Raw genomic sequence first — 18704 nt, forward strand, 5'->3', positions numbered from 1 at the left:
CTGCCCTCCCCCAACAACTTCCCTCATCTCCAAAGACCTTAAAAGACCTCAAATGCTGCCGAAGACAGCCTCTCCACCAACACATAGTCTGATACAACCAAATATGTACATCACTTGAGAACTCTCAAAATCTTGCAGGTGTTATATGGTACCTCTGAATTTCTCTGCTTTCAATCGCAGACTTCAGCAAATACAGGCTGCCTTGGTTCAGGTCGGATTTGGGAGCCATCTTGGAGCAAAGAGTTTTAATAAACATAAAAGATTCTGTCCCTAGAGCAGCCTAATCATCAGGTCTATAAATCTTCTAGTTATACCCTATAAGCGGTTGTCAACTCCTGGCTTGACATATTAAATGAAGTGATTTACTGCTGCTTTCCTAGATCTCCCTCTTCTTATCAAAACAAGGCTTAGCTGGAATTATTACAATTGAACCAAGAGGAACTAAGATCTGGTCTGTGAATTTGGGGAGGACATTTGACCTGTTAGCCTTGCAAATCTAATACATACAAACCAAAGTCCTGGCTAATGGTGCTTCATCAAGGTAAAGAACCAAGAGTTACCAAGTCGAAAGCAGACACCAATAGCATGGGACCACTGAGTCACCTAACTCAATCCTGAGGCATGTATTCATGTATTCACTCATTCATTCACTCATTTATTTATTAATTCCTCCAACAAATACCTGTTAAATATGTAGCGAGTGTAAAATACTGTGTTAGGCACTTGGATTACGGATGACAATAAATAAAACACATCTCCTAAGATACTCACGATGGACAACAGGTAAATAAAGATATATATAAATATACATAAATATAAATAAATAATATGTGAGATGGACGGTATTACAGAGGTTTCATGTAAAATGCTATAGGAACAGCAGGAAGAAATAAATCAGTTCTTTTAACAGAGTTGGAAGGAATGGTGGCAGGAGAAACACAAAAAGGTAACATCAGAGCTAAGGTTTTCCCAGGCAGCATAAGCTAAATGCAATAGAGCAGGTGTGTGCAGGGTTGCTGGGTAGCACATGGACAAGGGTGGGCCAGCCAGACTGGAAGCCGGATCAATGGCTTTCTGTTGCTTCTAAAAGCTTTGAGAAGAGGCAGTTAGAAAGATGTCTAGGGAGGAGCCAAGATGGCCGAACAGCATGGGAGTTTTTTGTGTGTCTCCCATCCATGAAATACAGCCAGACCAACACTAAACCATCCTACACACCTAGAAAACTGATTGAAGGATTAACAGAACAATCTGCACAATCTGAGCCACAGAATTCAGCAGGTACGCGGCATGGAGAGGTGAACTTGGGGAGCAAGAAGGCACAGGAAGGGAGGTGCTTTTGCGAGCAGAGAGAGGACAGAGACTGGGGTGTGGGGGGGTGGGAATACAGGAAAAGCACCCATCCCCAAAAGCAGCTGGAGAGAAAGTGGAAAATTGGAAACAGCCGCAGGGACTAAACTAAAAAGGGAGAAAGCAGAGGGTTTAAATTCCATTAAGACTGTAAACAAGGGGAGCGCAAAGTCTGCAACTCCGCAGCTCGATACCTGGCGGTGCTCTGGTGGGAAGAGTGAATCCCCAGGAACAGAGTGGGGGACAGGAGGTTCTTGGGCCACACGGGGGAAAGCAGTTCCACTGCTGGAAAGACATTGGTAGAGACTTTTGAAGCCACCTGGTCCCAGCAGACCCCAGAAAATGGCCACATATGCTGGTGCAGGAACAAGGTCATTAAGGGTGAAGTCTGGTGCCAGATGTGTGTTGTGATTTTCCATAATCCCTGAAATACTGCTGCTACGCTATTTCACGAACTTTTTCTGGGGCAGGCTGGCACTTGACCGCAGTCTCTGGGCATCAGCAGCAGCAGGGTCCAGCAAGCATTCCTGGGTGCAGCCGGTATTCGGCCATTGCTCATTCGGCCATTGCCCAGTGAGACCCTCCTGCAGAGGGGCGGAACGGGTCAAAGTCGCAGTCCTTTGGAAGTAAAGGGTTGGGGAAAACAGCTGCAGCTGAGACAAAACTCGGGCGAGAGGTACTGCCTGGGGCCTGGTCACAGAGAGTGAAAAAGTAGGGAGTGGACAAAAGCTGAAGACAGAGGACAGGTGCGCGATTGCTGATCCAGGAGAACAGACTGGGCAGCTGGGTGACGCCATTTTTACCGCTCCTGCGCATGCACATACGCACCTACGAGCACCGCAACAATCCACCCCAGCAGGCTGACAGCGCCATCTAGTGGAGAGAAGAGCCATTACACTGAGCCCCGCCCACATGGGCCAACTTCACTCTTCAAGAACCCAAGTCTCACTGCCAGCTTAGTTTATGGACTATAAAGTGCTACATAGACTGACTTCTAGGGGAAAATGAAGTAATTTCAGTCCTACTTCAATCTGTTAGCAGGCCCATCTATTCTTTTCTTTCTTTTTTTTTCCTCTTTTACACTTCTTTCCTTTTTCTTGAATACAGAAAGAGAAAACATTCATTTTTATTTTCAATTTTTATTAAAAATATTTTCCTTTAATTTTTATTACTACATTTTTTACTTTTGTGTAAATTTTTTCAAATTCTATTTTACTTCCGTCATTTTATTTTAGGCTACTTCAGTGTATTCACCTTTTCAAATTTTCAAACGATTTCCTTTTTTTCTCTTTTTTCTCTTTTTTCTCATTTTTGTTTCTTTTTCTTGAATACAGAAAAAGAAAAAAATTCATATTTATTTTTAATTTTTATTAAAAATATTTTTCTTTAATTTTTCCTACTATATTCTTTACTTTTATGTATATTTTTTCAAATTCTATTTTATTCCCATCATCTCATTTTAGTCTACTTCAGTGTGTTCATTTTTTCAAATTCTCAAACGGTTTCCTTTTTTTTCTTGCTCCCCCCTTTTTTTTCTCTAATCTGTCAAATGATTTTCAACACCCAGACCAAAACACACCTAGGATCTAGCATCATTTATTCGATTTTTGTGAGTGTGTGTGTTTTTAATTTTTTAGTTTTCATTTTTTTTAATTTTAATTTTCTACCTCATTAATTCCTTTTCTCCCTTCAAAATGACAAAACGAAGGAATTCACCCTAAAAAAAAGAGCACGAAGAAACGACAGCCAGGGATTTAACCAACACAGATACAAGCAAGATGTCTGAACCAGAATTTAGAATTACAATAATAAGAATACTAGCTGGAGTCGAAAATAGATTAGAATCCCCTTCTGCGGAGACAAAAGAAGTAAAAAACAGCCAGAATGAAATTAAAAATGCTATAACTGAGATGCAATCATGGATGGATGCAGTGGCAACAAGGATGGATGAGGCAGAACAGAGAATCAGCGATATACAGGACAAACTTATAGAGAATAATGAAGCAGAAAAAAAGAGGGAGGTTAAGGCAAAAGAGCACGATTTAAGAATTAGAGAAATCAATGACTCATTAAAAAGAAACATCAGAATCATAGGGATCCCAGAAGAGGAAGAGAGACAAATAGGGGTAGAGGGGTTATGTGAGCAAATCATAGCGGAAAACTTTCCTAACGTGGGGAAAGACACAGACATCAAAATCCAGGAAGCACAGAGGACCCGCATTAGATTCAACAAAAACTGACCATCAACAAGGCATATCGTAGTCAAATTCACAAAATACTCAGGCAAGGAGAGAATCATGAAAGCGCAAGGGAAAAAAAGTCCCTAACCTACAAGGGAAGACAGATCAGATTTGCAGCAGACCTATCCACAGAAATCTGGCAGGCCAGAAAGGAGTGGCAGGATATATTCAGTGTGCTGAATCCGAAAAATATGCAGCTAAGAATTCTTTATCCAGCAAGACTGTCGTTCAAAATAGAAGGAGAGATAAAGTTTCCCAGACAAAGAAAAATTAAAGGAGTTTATGACCACTAACCAGCCCTGCAAGAAATTTTAAGGGGGACTCTCTGAGGGGAGAAAATATGAAAAAATATATATATAAATAAATAAATACCAAAAGCATCAAAGATTACAAAGGACCAGAGAACACCACCAGAAACTCCAACTCTACAAGCATCATAATGGTAATAAATTTGTATCTTTCAGTACTCACTCTAAATGTCAACGGACTCAATGTTCCAATCAAAAGACATAGGATAACAGAATGGATAAGAAAACAAGATCCATCTATATGCTGTTTACAAGAGACCCACTTTAGACCTAAAGATACCTTCAGATTGAAAATAAAGGGATGGAGAACCATCTATCATGCTAATGGACAACAAAAGAAAGCCGGAGTAGCCATACTTACATCAGACAATCTAGACTTTAAAATAAAGACTGTATCAAGAGATGGAGAAGGGTGTTATATCATAATCAAGGGGTCTATCCGCCAAGAAGACCGACCTAACAATTGTAAACATTTATGTGCCAAATGTGAGAGCACCCAAATAGATAAATCAATTGATCACAAACATAAAGAAACTCATCGATAGTAATACCATAATAGTAGGGGACTTCAACACCCCACTCAAAGCAATGGACAGATCATCTAATCAAAAAATCAACAAGGAAACAATGGCTTTGAATGATACACTGGACCAGATGGACTTAACAGATATATTCAGAACATTTCATCCTAAAGCAGCAGAATATACATTTTTCTCCAGTGCACATGGAACATTCTCCAGAATAGACCATATACTGGGACACAAATCAGCCCTAAGTAAGTACAAAAAGATCGAGACCATAGCGTGCATATTTTCAGACCACAATGCTATGAAACTCGAAATCAACCACAAGAAAAAATTTGGAAAGGTAACAAATACTTGGAGACTGAAGAACATCTTACTAAAGAATGAATGGGCTAACCAAGCAGTTAAAGAGTAAATTAAAAGTATATGGAAGTCAATGAAAATGATAACACCACAACCCAAAACCTCTGGGATGCAGCAAAGGCAAGTATATAGCAATCCAGGCCTTCCTAAAGAAGGAAGAAAGATCTCAGATACACAACCTAACATTACGCCTTAAGGAGCTGGAAAAAGAACAGCAAATAAAACCCAAAAACAGCAGAATACAGGGAATAATAAAGATTAGAGCAGAAATTAATGCAATCGAAACCAAAAAAACCATAAAACAGATCAATGAAACCAGAAGCTGGTCCTTTGAAAGAATTAACAAAATTGATAAACCCCTAGCCAGTTTGATCAAAAAGAAAAAGGAAAGGACTCAAATAAATAAAATCAAGAATGAAAGAGGAGAGATCACAACCAACACAGCAGAAATAAAAACAATAATAAGAGAATATTATAAGCAATTATATGCCAATAAAATGGGCAATCTGGAAGAAATGGACAAATTCCTAGAAACATATACCCTACCAAAAATGAAACAGGAAGAAATAGAAAATTTGAACAGACCCGTAACCAGTAAGGAAATCGAATTAGTAAGCAAAAATCTGCCAAAAAACAAGAGTCCAGGTCCAGATGGCTTTCCAGGGGAATTCTGCCAAACATTTAAGGAAGAGTTAACACCTATTCTCTTGAAGGTGTTCCAAAAAATACAAATGGAAGGAAAACTTCCAAACTCTTTCTATGAAGTCAGCATTACCTTGATTCCAAAACCTGACTAGACCCCACTAAAAAGGAGAACTATAGACCAATTTCCCTGATGAACATGGATGCAAAAATCCTCAACAAGATATTAGCCAACTGGCTCCAACAATACATTAAAAAAATTATTCACCATGACCAACTGGGATTTATACCTAGGATGCAGGGCTGGATCAATATCTGCAAAACAACGTGATTCACCACATCAATAAAAGAAAGGACAAGAACCATATGATCCTTTCAATAGATGCAGAGAAAGCATTTGACAAAATACAGCATCCTTTCTTGATAAAAACCCTCAAGAAAGTAGGGATAGAAGGAGCATACCTTGAGATCATAAAAGCTATATATGAACAACCCAACGTTAATATCATCCTCAATGGGGAAAAACTGAGAGCTTCCCCCCTAAGGTCAGGAACAAGGCAGGGATGTCCACTCTCACCACTGTTATTCAACATAGTATTGGAAGTCTTAGCCTCTGCAGTCAGACAACACAAAGAAATAAAAGGCATCCAAATCGGCCAGGAGGAGGTCAAACTTTCACTCTTCGCAGATAACATGATACTCTATATGGAAAACCCAAACGATTCCACCAAAAAACTGCTAGAACTGATTCATGAATTCAGCAAAGTTTCAGGATAATCAATGCACAGAAATCAGTTGCATTCCTATACACCAACACTGAAGCAACAGAAAGAGAAATCAAGGAATCAATCCCACTTACAGTTGCACCAAAAACCATAGAATACCTAGGAATAAATCTAACCAAAGAGGTGAAAAATCTATATGCTGAAAACTATAGAGAGATTATGAAAGAAATTGAAGAAGACACAAAAAAATGGAAAAAGATTCCATGCTCCTGGATAGGAAGAACAAATATTGTTAAAATGTCAATACTACCAAAGCAATCTACATATTCAATGCAATGCCTATCAAAATAACACCAGCATTCTTCACAGAGCTAGAACAAATAATCCTAAAATTTGTATGGAACCAGAAAAGATACCGAATAGCCAAAGCAATCTTGAAAAAGAAAACCAAAGCAGGAGGCATCACAATCCCAGACTTCAAGCTATACTACAGAGTTGTGATCATCAAGACAGTATGGTACTGGCACAAACAACAGACACTCAGATCAATGGAACAGAATAGAGAACCCAGAAATGGACCCACAAACATATGGCCAACTAATCTTTGACAGAGCAGGAAAGAATATCCAATGGAATAAAGACAGTCTCTTCAGCAAGTGGTGCTGGGAAAACTGGACAGCAACATGCAGAAGAATGAACCTGGACTGCTTTCTTACACCATATACAAAAATAAACGCAAAATGGATGAAAGACCTAAATGTATGACAGGAAGCCATCAAAATCCTCGAGGAGAAAGCAGGCAAAACCTCTTCAATCTTGGCCACAGCAACTTCTTACTCAACATGTCTCCAGAGGCAAGGGAAACAAAAGCAAAAATGAACTACTGGGACCTCATCAAAATAAAAAGCTTCTGCACAGTGAAGGAAACAATCAGCAAAACTAAAAGGCAACTGACAGAATGGGAGAAGATATTTGCAAATGACATATCAGATAAAGGGTTAGTATCCAAAATCTATAAAGAAGTTATCAAACTCAACACCCAAAAAACAGATAATCCAGTGAAGAAACGGGCAAAAGACATGAATAGACACTTCTCCAAAGAAGACATCCAGATGGCCAACCGACACATGAAAAAATGCTCAGCATCACTCATCATCAGGGAAATACAAAGCAAAACCACAATGAGATACCACCTTACACCTGTCAGAATGGCTAACATTAACAACTCAAGCAACAACAGATGTTGGCAAGGATGTGGAGAAAGAGGATCTCTTTTGCATTGTTGGTGGGAATGCAAGCTGGTGCAGCCACTCTGGAAAACAGTATGAAGGTTCCTCAAAAAACTAAAAATAGAAATACCCTATGACCCAGAAATTGCACTACTAGGCATTTATCCAAGGGATACAGGTGTGCTGTTTCGAAGGGACACATGCACCCCTGTGTTTATAGCAATACTATCAACAATAGCCAAAGTATGGAAAGAGCCCAAAGGTCCACCGATGGATGAATGGATACAGAAGATGTGGTGTATATATATATATATACAACGAAGTATTACGTGGCAATCAAAAAGAATGAAATCTTGCCATTTGCAACTATGTGGGTGGAACTGGAGGGTCTTATGCTAAGTGAAATTAGTCAGAGAAAGACAAAAATCATATAACTTCACTCATATGAGGACTTTAAGAGACAAAACAGATGAACATAAGGGAAGGAAACAAAAATAATATAAAACCAGGGAGGGGGACAAAACAGAAGAGACTCATAAATATGGAGAACAAACTGAGGGTTACTGGAGGGGTTGTGGGAGGGGGGATGGGCTAAATGGGAAAGGGGCACTAAGGAATCTACTCCTGAAATCATTGTTGCACTATATGCTAACTAATTTGGATGTAAATTAAAAACAATTAAAATTAAAATTAAAAAAAGAAAGAAGCAGAAAAATGAAAAAAAGAAAAGAAAGATGTCTAAACTCCTAGCGGACTCTAAATTATTTCTTTCTGTTAACCATATGGCATGCGTTCCTATCCTTGGTGTGATGCTCTCTCTGTCATTTCAAAAGTACAACTACAATCTTGCTTTCTTTCATTCTGAGGCACCATATTGAATTCACCAATAAGCTGGTACCTCTAGTGTCATTCTTGGACCAGCAGCCTCGTACACACCCTCAGATCCATGGCTTCCCAGGCTGCCTAGGTCCTGTATGTGAGGTGGTTTCCAGTGATAAGGATGTGCCTTGGCATCTCTCTAAAATGCACCCATTCTCCAAGGTGGCCCATACTCTCCTGCTTCAGACTTTCCCTCTCCACTCACTGACCCTCCCTTCTCTCAACGCCTTCGCCCCCCCATTGCCTGCACCTCCGGTTGCAGTAGGCACCAATGGAATGATGGCTCATGTCGTTTTCTCATTGTTTCATGCACATAAATGACTTGTGCATTCCTCGAGGCCAGGGGCCATGTTTCATACGTCACTCTGCTCTTCACAGCAGCCGGTGCAATCCTGCACCCACAGAGTGCACCTGGCACTGGAGGCAGCACCATTCACCATGGAGTCTACCATCTCACCTAAGCTAACAGCCCACAGCTGGGGTCACAGGTGTGCTTTCATCTTTGTAAATTTTGACTAGAAATATATCAACATAATGGAACACGTTGATGGTCAATGAAACCTTCATACCATAAGAAGAGGGACAGTAAAACAATCTGTGAAACGGAGAAAGAGAACTTAATACACGTTTTCCCCAATTCCGATGCAAAAATTGGGCCAACAAAAGCCAGAGCCAACATTCATGGGTACTCACCCCCGGCACTCACATTTTGCTTCCTGATACTAGTCTCCACTTTAAATAAAACCAAGACTCCTTAAAGATAGCGTGTGCCATATGGTGGGGACAGAGAAAGGTTAGGAATAGCTTGAAACATCTTATTGTTACCACCAGCACAAGGATGATTTTAAGAATATCAGGGGTGTTGCTAGAGGGCAAAGAAGAAAGTTGTAACCATGTATGAATCAATAACAGCAACTACAACAGCAATGGTAATATAATAAATTGAAATAATGGTTCGTGAAAAGCTAGGAGTTCTTTCCGATACTTAGAAACCTAAGCTAAAGTGTACCAAACTTTGGCTGCAATCAATAGAAGAGTGAATAGAATAAAATATAATTAATTTTTGTTGATTTTTTTAAATATGGGAGAGTGTATCTCTAGGTACTTTATTCCATTAATTATGTACCAATATGCCGTTGTCTCTACCAGTCTTAATAGGAAAGGTACAAAGAAACTGTAAATAAGACAACTTGTCCTGGAAAAATAGGAACTGATCCAGGAACAAAAAGGACCAGTTAGTTCCAGTTGTCCCACATAACAACCAGGTAGAAAGCAGGTTCAACAGAATGTTCAAAGGTGATGAATCTGTTAAAAGTCTTGAGGGTAGTTGTCATGTGCAGACTTGTTCCCTCAACCCCCTGAAAAGAGGCTCCTAGAGGTGCCTAGCACATAGAAGGAGACTTCAGGACAGCGATGTCTCCTCCACAGGTAGGGCTCCCAACTCTGCTGTTGGGTCAGGTGCAGGGGCGGGGTGGTTCCTGCCTCCTGCAAGCAGCCATCTGCTGTGAGGGCAGACTTGAAAAGTCTGTCATATCTACTCCACCCTTGGCTGAACTTAGAAAAGCCCCTCCCTCCCACACACTGGAACCTTTACTGCACCCAGTAAGGGTGCAGCAGCCAGGGTGATAGAGAGCCAAGGTTCATATACACAAGGGGAGGGAGGAAAGGTACCTAAAGCAAGAGTAGAGAATATGCACAGTGAAGTGGGAAGACCGCCATTCCAATCTGTAAGATTTGGAGAAACTTTAGAACATTTGAACATGAGAGACAGGCAGACCAGAGCAATGAATAATTCATTGGCAGAATTGCTGCTCAGCTGTAGCCTAAATCTACCTCTTTTCTGGGACCTGCCAGTCTCCTCAGCCAGCACAAGAAGAAAAGAGAAGCTGCTTTTAACACCAGCACCACAATTGGGGCCCACGGGCCTGGAGCAGCTCCTCAGGTGAGCCTCAGAGAGCAAGGGAAAGCAGGTGCCACGCCTGGGACGGACTAGATGCCACCTCCTTGTTGCAGGTGCCCATCTCTTTTCTCTAATCAAGTCCCCCACACAGACAGGCCTTCCTCCACTTCAGGTGACATCCCTAGAGAAGACAGCGCTCTGGAGATTCCAGGAGTTGGCCCTTGGCCCGTCATCCTCAGCTGGCTGCTGGCTGGATTTGCCCAATGCGAGGTGCCGGTCTGAGTTCGAAGGCTGGCGGTTGGCATGGATGAAGCCAAGGAATCTGGCTTTGCTTCACTAAGTCTCTGCCAGGAACTTCTCCCCAGTGGCTTTAGCTCTGGCTAGGTTACCTGGTCTGCCTTCTGCAACACCACTTCCTCCCTCTCCCCCTCCAGCCTAGGGATGGTTGCAACCACCAGGACTGGGGCTGATTTTCCAGTCTCCTGTTTTGGCTCTTCATCACCGTGTGACCATTTCCCTGGATTAAATACCCAGTGTCTTAAGTACTAAAGAGATTTCCTAGTTAGACCCCAACAGACGTACATGGAAAAGGATGGCATCCGCCTGCTCTGTAAGTCAGGTCAATTAATGACCAGGCAGAATGGGCGCTTTGTAAGAAAGCCTCCTTTGGGAATTCCCTATCTTTTCCGCTATCCCAAAGGATGGAGTCTGTCTACCTATGGCCACACGTGGGGCCATGCCTACATACAAACCCATGGGTTGTGAGAAGAAACTGGGGGGGAGGGGAGCGATAGGATGTTCTCTGCCATTGCTGTGGTCAGCAGAATCATGGCTACGTAAAATGAGAGCAAATGACCTTCAGGATAAATGTTTACATTTACACAGTAGCATGTATGGCATGTTATTACATGGTGGGTGAGGAAGACACATAAATATATACACACGTATGCATGCATATACACTTCTACATGCTTGAAATATCTCTGGAAATGCTTAAAGGTGGTAGCAGTTGTCTCTTGGAGGTGGGAGGTGTGGGAGGGCTGGGATCTAGGGACTGGAGAGGGAAAGGGACTTTTCTCTGCACACTGTTTTCCACCTGCTGTATTTTGTGTGTATTCAAAAATATAAAAACAGGGGCGCCTGGGTGGCTCAGTTGATTGAGCGTCCAACTTCAGCTCAGGTCATGAACTCACAGCTCGTGAGTTCAAGCCCTGCGTCAGGCTCTGTGCTGACAGCTCAGAGCCTGGAGCCTGCTTCCGACTCTATGTCTCCCTCTCTCTCTGCTCCTCCCCTGCTCATACTCTGTCTCTCTCTCAAAAATAAATAAAGATTAAAAAAAATTTTTTTTATATAAAAACAAACGAATGAAAATCTACGACCTCTTCCAGAGAGTGGCTCTGCCATCTGTGGGCACTGACCAGCCAGGGCCAGCCACACCAGCACATAGGAGGTTAGATGGGCCAGGTGCTCTGAACCCTGGAAGGGCTATACAGCACAAGCAACATGTGACACGTGGGTGCTACACTCATCACGTGCCAGGGTTGTGAGCATTTATTTGCACTGGAACACCAGGACACCAAATAACTGCAAAGACGTGATTGATCAGATCAACAACCACTTCAGTGAGAGTTCATAGTACATACGACATAGAATTAGGTGCTAGTGGAAACGACTGTGGACTTACAAGGTCAGCCTCCAGTCCTAGCTCAGCTCCTAATCAGCTGAGCGATGGGGACAGGTCACTCAACCTCTGGGCCTCTGCCCCTTGTCTGCACAGGTTTAGATCTCTAAACTCCCTGTTGAGTAAAACTGGCAGAGTCAATCAGTAAAGAGGCAACAAGCCCTTGTCCAGTTCAGTTTCTTACTTACATAGACAGAAAAGCAAGAGGAGTGCCAGCTCCCCCGTGTCCCTTGTCTCACAGGACGACACAGAAACAAAAGGGGCCAGATGACTGCAGTATGAAAGGTGTAGCCAAGGAGCGGGCTCAGAGTCTGTAGCTGTACTCTGAAGGAGAGCCAAGCAAAAGCCCCACAGCTCATCGGCACGCAGGAGGCAATGAGAAACTGTCCAACAACAGCCTCCTGGGCAGTTAGGGACCAGGAAGCGGCTCCATGCTCCAAGAGGGATTCTGCCTGGATTCACGAGGATTCTGCCAGGACTTAGATCGTGTGTGGTCACGCCTTGCCTGAGTGGCCTATGTGGAGATGTGCGAAGTCTCCAAGGTGCCATGATGGAGCCATGGCACCCCTGCTTTGAGAGGTCCCCTCCCGCTTTGAGAGGTCCACCACTTACTAGGGGAGAAGAGATACATGTACAATATCGGGCAGGAGCACAGCTCTGAAGCAACGCATATCCTCAGGATGAGGACGAAGAGCCCAGAACGTTCGGAGAAAAGAGGTCCTGTGGGGCTGAGGTTCTTGGGGGTCACAGGATGATGAAGGGAAAGCCAGAGCTTGGGGCCTGCCAGCTCCTCTCCACCCCCCTCGCCAGGTCTTTGCAGCGGGCACTCCCTGAGGGATCTGTGCACCCTCCCCCTTTGCTACTGACCTTAGGGGACATGCAAGCCGAAGGGCTCCCCTGTGTGCAGCCCCTGCAGTTTATCCCCATCGCCTGGCTCATTCCAGAAGGCTTTCAGGGGCTTGAGCGGAATAATAAAAGTGGCCTGCTTCCAATCTGAATGAAAGGTAGAAGAGAACTCATGGTAAGTCAATCACAAAGGTTCTCCTCGGCCACCTCTACTTTGGGGCCTCCAGTCACGGTTTTTCTCTAAGGCTGGCGTCAGGGAAGGGGTGTTGGCTGACCTTTGCTCAGCTTTTCAAGAGAGCTCTATCTCTAGCCTCTCTTCAAAAAGCATCAGCTTCTGCCTGGAATGAGAAGACGTTCCCCTTGCTAGATGAAAAGGAATCACCTTCAAAGACTAGTGTGACTCTCAAGGAGGTGGCTTCCCAAAGGGTCCTCCCCTACCCCTCTGCCTGGACAGAAAGTTTCTATTCTGTCTCCCCCTCTGTGGCTGTGACTGAACAATTTCGACCACAGCACCCCCAACATGACATTCCACTTATTTGTGACTTTGTCCATCTCTCCCAATATACTTGAGCTACTTGAAGGAAATGCTATGTCTTGATCAATGTATTCTGGCTATTTCCGTGTCTGGCACATCTTAGGGATTTGACAAATGTTTATCGAATGAATGAATGAATGAGTGGCAACCCAAGCCCTCTTCTCTGACTTCTCTCACTCCCCAGCACTGAGGCAGCAGGATCCAGCCCAAGGCGCTTGGCTCCACCAGGCTCGGCCCGTGGGTGATAACCGCTTTCTAACGAGGCCACGCCAGCAAGACATAGTGTGCCACATGCTGCCAAGATGGGCCTTCATCTATTTCACCTCTATTATCTTCCCCCAAAACTCTGTGACATAAGCATTATTGCCCTTGGTTTACGGATGAGGCTCTGAAGCCCAAGGAGCTCGCGTGAGATTGCCCATCCGTGAGCAGAACTCAGATTCCGCCCCAAGGCTCCTTGCACAAATCCCTACCACTGCCTGCCAGGGTCAGCCCCGGAGAGCAGGTAAGGAGCCGGCAATGGGACTGGTTAGGGGGACAGGAGGGAAACCTGACCCTCCAAGCCACATCGCCATGTCCTCCATAAAGAAATGGCACCGATACTACACGAATGGCTAGGTGGCTAAGACAACCCAGCCACCTGCTGAGCCCACGATGACTGGAGGGAGAGAAGAGCACATGTGTTTAATCAGCACCTACGACGTACAGACTGACCCCAGCTTTTTAAATGTTTATTTATTTGTTTTCAGAGGGTGGCAAGGGGCAGACAGAGAGAGGGAGAGAGGGAGAGGGCTCTGTGCAGAGAGCGCACAACCTGATGTGGGGCTCGATCTCACAAACCGTGAGATCATGACCTGAGCCCAAATCGAGAGTCGGAGGCTCAACCGACTGAGTCACCCAGGCGCCCCTAGACCAACCCGCATGTTTGTCAAGGCTTGTTAAAGAGTAGCTGTGGGCAGCAATAGGACAGCACTGGCTGGAAGACACTTGTCTCTGCTAGGAGCTGGAGCCAGCGGCTTCCTGTCAGTGGCAGAACTCACACCCAACAGTGTAAGGAAAGGCACTTTTTAGGGCAGCTACAAGTATTTCTTTCTTTTTTCGCAAACCACTACTTCCTGTTTTGTTCTCTCTTTGCACTTCACATTGAGTTTTGAGAAAGCACTCGTGGTTTGGTGTTCTGGTTGTTTCTAGTTCGGTCTTTATCTACAAGGCAAACTGTCTTTTCAAAATGATTTTCTGTAATATAAACCAACTGTAGGCCTAGGTTCCTTTCAAATAGTTTGCTAAGAAACATTCTTAAAGCTTTAACAATAAAACAATAAGATTCAAATAGCACAAATCACAACTCTCCAAGTCAATGCCTCGTGGTGGGAATCCATTCACCAGTCTTGGGGATTTGTGAATTCCCCAAGGCTTCTTGAGGCAGTAACCTTTCCGTGGCAGACATTTTCCCGCAAATTTCCCGGCACAAAGTTGTTCACACTGAAGGGTAGCAATGGGTAACAATAATATCTTCCTTATGATGCTCTCCACAAAACATTAAGTGTCTGAGACACATTGTTAGCGCTATGTAATGAATGTAGCAACTTGACTTTGCCTTCAAAGAACTCACTGTCTAAGAAAGTTGCACACTTTGGACCCATGTATGTAAGATAAGTCCTCAGCAGAAAACAAATATGGAAACAACCCAGGACCCGACACCCCCACCTCTTGTGCAAGTCAAAGAGAGAGAGATGCCTTTTAGAGATGAAAGACAGCAAACACAGATAACCTGAAACTGATTTTATTCCTCAGTGTTTGGTAAATGAGAGCTTTGCTTCCTCGATGGACAGGAGCACGTTTCTGTGGTTGAGGGGTCAGGGAGGCAAGCAGGTGATCCGGGGCCAGTAAGTAGGGATCAGGAGAGTCAGCTTCGAATCACAGAAGGAAGGAAGCAGAGTGGCAGCGTGACTCTCGGGCATCAGTGTCCTGGTCACACAGCCAGGCTCCCATGAAGATCCGATGAGAAAACGACCATGAGAACCCCTCATAATCTGCAAAGCCCTGTGCGACATAAATTACTGCTGTTGCCAGACAAGTAATTCTTTTCTTGGGTTCCCTCTGCAAAGAAGAGGTTGCCAATAAGAACTCTATTTCCCGACCAACCTGTTTGCGGGGTCCCCAAAGACAGCACACAATGAAAGCGTTCGTTTTTATCTAGCGCGCTGAAAAAGGACACCCAAATGTGTCTGGAGAACACCACACTCCTCACCTCTTCCCACAGGGCATCGTAGAGCGCTGTCTCCCATCTAGATTATACCCGCTTCCTGGTGTGAGGCCGCTGCTGACACTGTGGCATTGGGAGGTTCTACAGCTCTCTAGAAAGCCATGAGGCGGAGAGGTGGGGTGGATCACCACACCACCTGCACATGTAGTCGTCACAGGCTGATTCACTCTCCCCACTTATTTCACAAAGAAAAACCCCAGGGTCTTCAAATATTAGGAGTGCGAACTATCAGCACGTCTGTGAAGAGAAGGGAGGGCTGGAACAAGGGAACTTTCCCCAGATGGTTTTTCTTTAACTTAAAGGGAGGAAAACAAAATGCGGTCTCCTAATTTGCTTCTGACCACCCAGGATCACAAAGGCTTCTCAATTGTCCTGTTAAGTGTGGTCACAGCATCATCCCATCCCGGGCATGGTAAGCAGGTCACTGCTTCTCTGACCAGCGTCCCCCAAAGGCTACACTTATACAGACTGGTGGCCCCATGGGCTTCCTGGAACTACAAGACCAGGGTCAAAAAGCAACTTCTTGGGTCCTCAGAAGGGAAACGCTGGCCAGAAATGGACTCTTCCCACCTGTCTCATCCCTTGCATCATCTGACAAATATTTTCAGGGCACCTACTGTGTGCCAGGCTCTGTGCAGAGACCATAGGGGACATGGAGATGAGCCCAGGAAGATCCCGTTCCCAGACACTCTCAGGAGGAGGGAAGGAAAGCAGAGCATACAGGTCGCCAGGTGTCCTTGACTTCCAGCCTTTCCTCATTTACAAACTGCCCCCCCACACACAGACACGGGCCTGTGCACACACCTGTGACCCCTTCCAGGGGGGGGTCCCACTGGCATGTGGTACGGCTGAATCCTCCACGCCTGTGCTGTTAGCACACAGCTTCTCAGTCTCAGTCTCCCAGGATGGCTCTGAGCCCAGTGACACTCGCAGGTCACTCAAGCAGGTGAAGCGGTCACAGCACACCGTCCAGACAAGGTGGTAGGCAGTGACCACAAAGACAGATCGCTGTGGACCAGGCCTGCCAGCCCGTGGCAAAACAGCCAAGTTTATCTCTCAGGTCTTCCCTGAGCAAGCCCTTCTCCCCACAGAGCACCCCAGCCTTGGGACACAGCCCCTCATCAGCTGTTTCCCTCACACTTGCATCCCCTTGGCTCCCTCCAGCGCAGTCTCTGGTAGACACGGTTGTGCACAGGGTCCTGCTGAAGGACCAACAAAGCAACCAATAGCAGATGAATGAATAAATGAACTAATAAAGCAGATATGCATGCATATGTTACTTTGTTGAATTCTCACTGCAAGTTTTTAAGGCGAGTGTTGCTAGGTACCCCCATTATACAGACAAAAAGTCTGTCAAATCTACACTGTTGATGACTCAGAAAAGCTCCGTGTCTTGTCAGAGGTCACACAGCTAATGCGCAGTCCAGCCTGTCTCCGCAGGCACCTGGGATGGCCTGGTTATTAACAGGATGCTGAGCCCCAAGGAGTGTCCTCTCCCAAGGCTTTTCTTTCTGGCCCGGAGATACTGCCTTTTAAAAGCTGACTCCTGCAGACTAGAAGCCTTGCACACAGCCCGAGACAAGTCAGTGAGGTTATTACCACCATATCTGGGCTGGGCGAAAGCTTCTGGGACCTCTTGTGGCCTTGCACACAGTGAATCCTCAGCAAATATGATTTGATTGACTCATAAAAGGAAAGGGAGGGAAGAGTGCATTATAACAATGCAATTGTGGTCTTCCACTTCTTGGTTGCTAAAGGAAAGGTCAAAAAAGGAAAAAGAGAACAACTCTTTTGTCTTACTCCTCTCCAGTGGCTTAGCAGTCAGCAAACAGGGGCTTCCTGGATAACTTTCCAAATCCTCTCCCCTTCTCAAAGGTCTCCTGAGGCCATATAACAACAGTTAAATCAATTCTTAATTAGCGTTCAAAGTTTACCTTTTGAAAAATCCGCATCTATATGAATATTTATTGAACGCTTACAAGGTGCAATGCATTTGTGTCAGGCCCTGGAGACACAAAGGGGCATCAGGACACGATGCAAACAGAAAAACGCTTGCAGCCGGCAGCATGCCTAATCTAGGACAAGCCTTTCATACTGGCAGAAAGAAGGCAGGAAGAAAAGTCTCAGCAGAAGTCAAAACACAGAAGGAGCTGACAGTCACAAAAAGCACTAAAGAATACAGGGATGTGTCGTTTGTTGGGTTAATTTTTATTTTTCAGACTAGGCAGAACAAGGACAGAATTAGCCTACTGCTCAAAATAGACTGGGGAGTACTCAAGTGGCAGTGACATGCCAGAAACTATTTGTTTCTATCGGTTTAGGACAGAAAAGCAAAGGATCTCAAACTGGAAGCAGTGGAACACAGCACAGAGAGGGGAGGCAGGGATATTGATAAACTGCTGATCACTCCAATGAGCTCAAATCTCTTCCGGCTCAGACAAAACATCCCCTTGGGTGCTGCAGGAGTTTACAAAGAGGGTCTCAGAGCTGTGGTTGGAAATTTTCAAGAATCATAGATGGGAGAGCAGGACTGAAAGAGCGGAGGGGCATAGTGCATCCCACATTTCAAAACAGGTTGGATTCTGGATGTGGAAATTAGTAAGCTCTTATAAAAGAAAGTGATAATCACTAATATTGGAACATTGGCTTTCTAAGAGCAAATCCCCTTGAAGTTTAAGGCTTCACCTAGCTAGATGTACTTGTGAAAGAGGGTAGAAATTAGGTTGGAAATCAGAGGAATGCTATAACCATGGCCTGTGTTGGTTGCCACAGGTATTTGACAAAATTTCCCAAGAATACCTCATGGATCAGTTAGTTAACAGGATAATGCTTTTGGGTACAATCATAACTAAAGATATACCACCCAGGCCCCAAGTTGCATGATTAATGATAACACCAACCTGCTGGTTGTCTCTAATGGTACACCACAGCCTCCAGTTATATTCTCCCTGGTGACATGGATGAAGATTTAGAAGACAGACCTATCAAATAAGCAGACGACACACGTCTAGGAGGGACACTGATGCCACAGGTTACAGAATAAAGGTTCAAAATGTTTTACTCAGATGGACCAACTCAAGCAAATGAAAGCTTAAAAGGATAAAATAGCTACTATCTTGCTCACAGATATACCAGGAGAGACTTGACAGGAAAGGTTTCCTGTGGGGAAAAGATCTAGGAATTTTAGTTAATAACAAGTCTTATTTAGGCTATGGGGTG

General features: G+C 44.3%; 1 protein-coding gene across 5 annotated transcripts in view; it reads right to left on the reverse strand.

Moving 5' to 3' along the window:
- Positions 1–18704, reverse strand: part of SCML4 (Scm polycomb group protein like 4) — a 124556-nt gene that overhangs the window by 73621 nt on the left and 32231 nt on the right. Inside the window, exon 2 of one of the 5 annotated variants that reach the window (XM_060616312.3) lies at positions 15471–18466. The exons of the other annotated variants lie outside the window; for them this stretch is intronic. Coding sequence (XP_060472295.1) covers positions 15471–15507 — 37 coding nt within the window. The 5' untranslated portion in view covers positions 15508–18466. The remainder of the gene's footprint in view (positions 1–15470; positions 18467–18704) is intronic. 5 annotated transcript variants of the gene reach the window in all.

This window comes from Panthera onca, chromosome B2, assembly GCF_046562875.1.
Source record: "Panthera onca isolate mPanOnc1 chromosome B2, mPanOnc1 haplotype 2, whole genome shotgun sequence".
NCBI lineage: Eukaryota > Metazoa > Chordata > Mammalia > Carnivora > Felidae > Panthera > Panthera onca.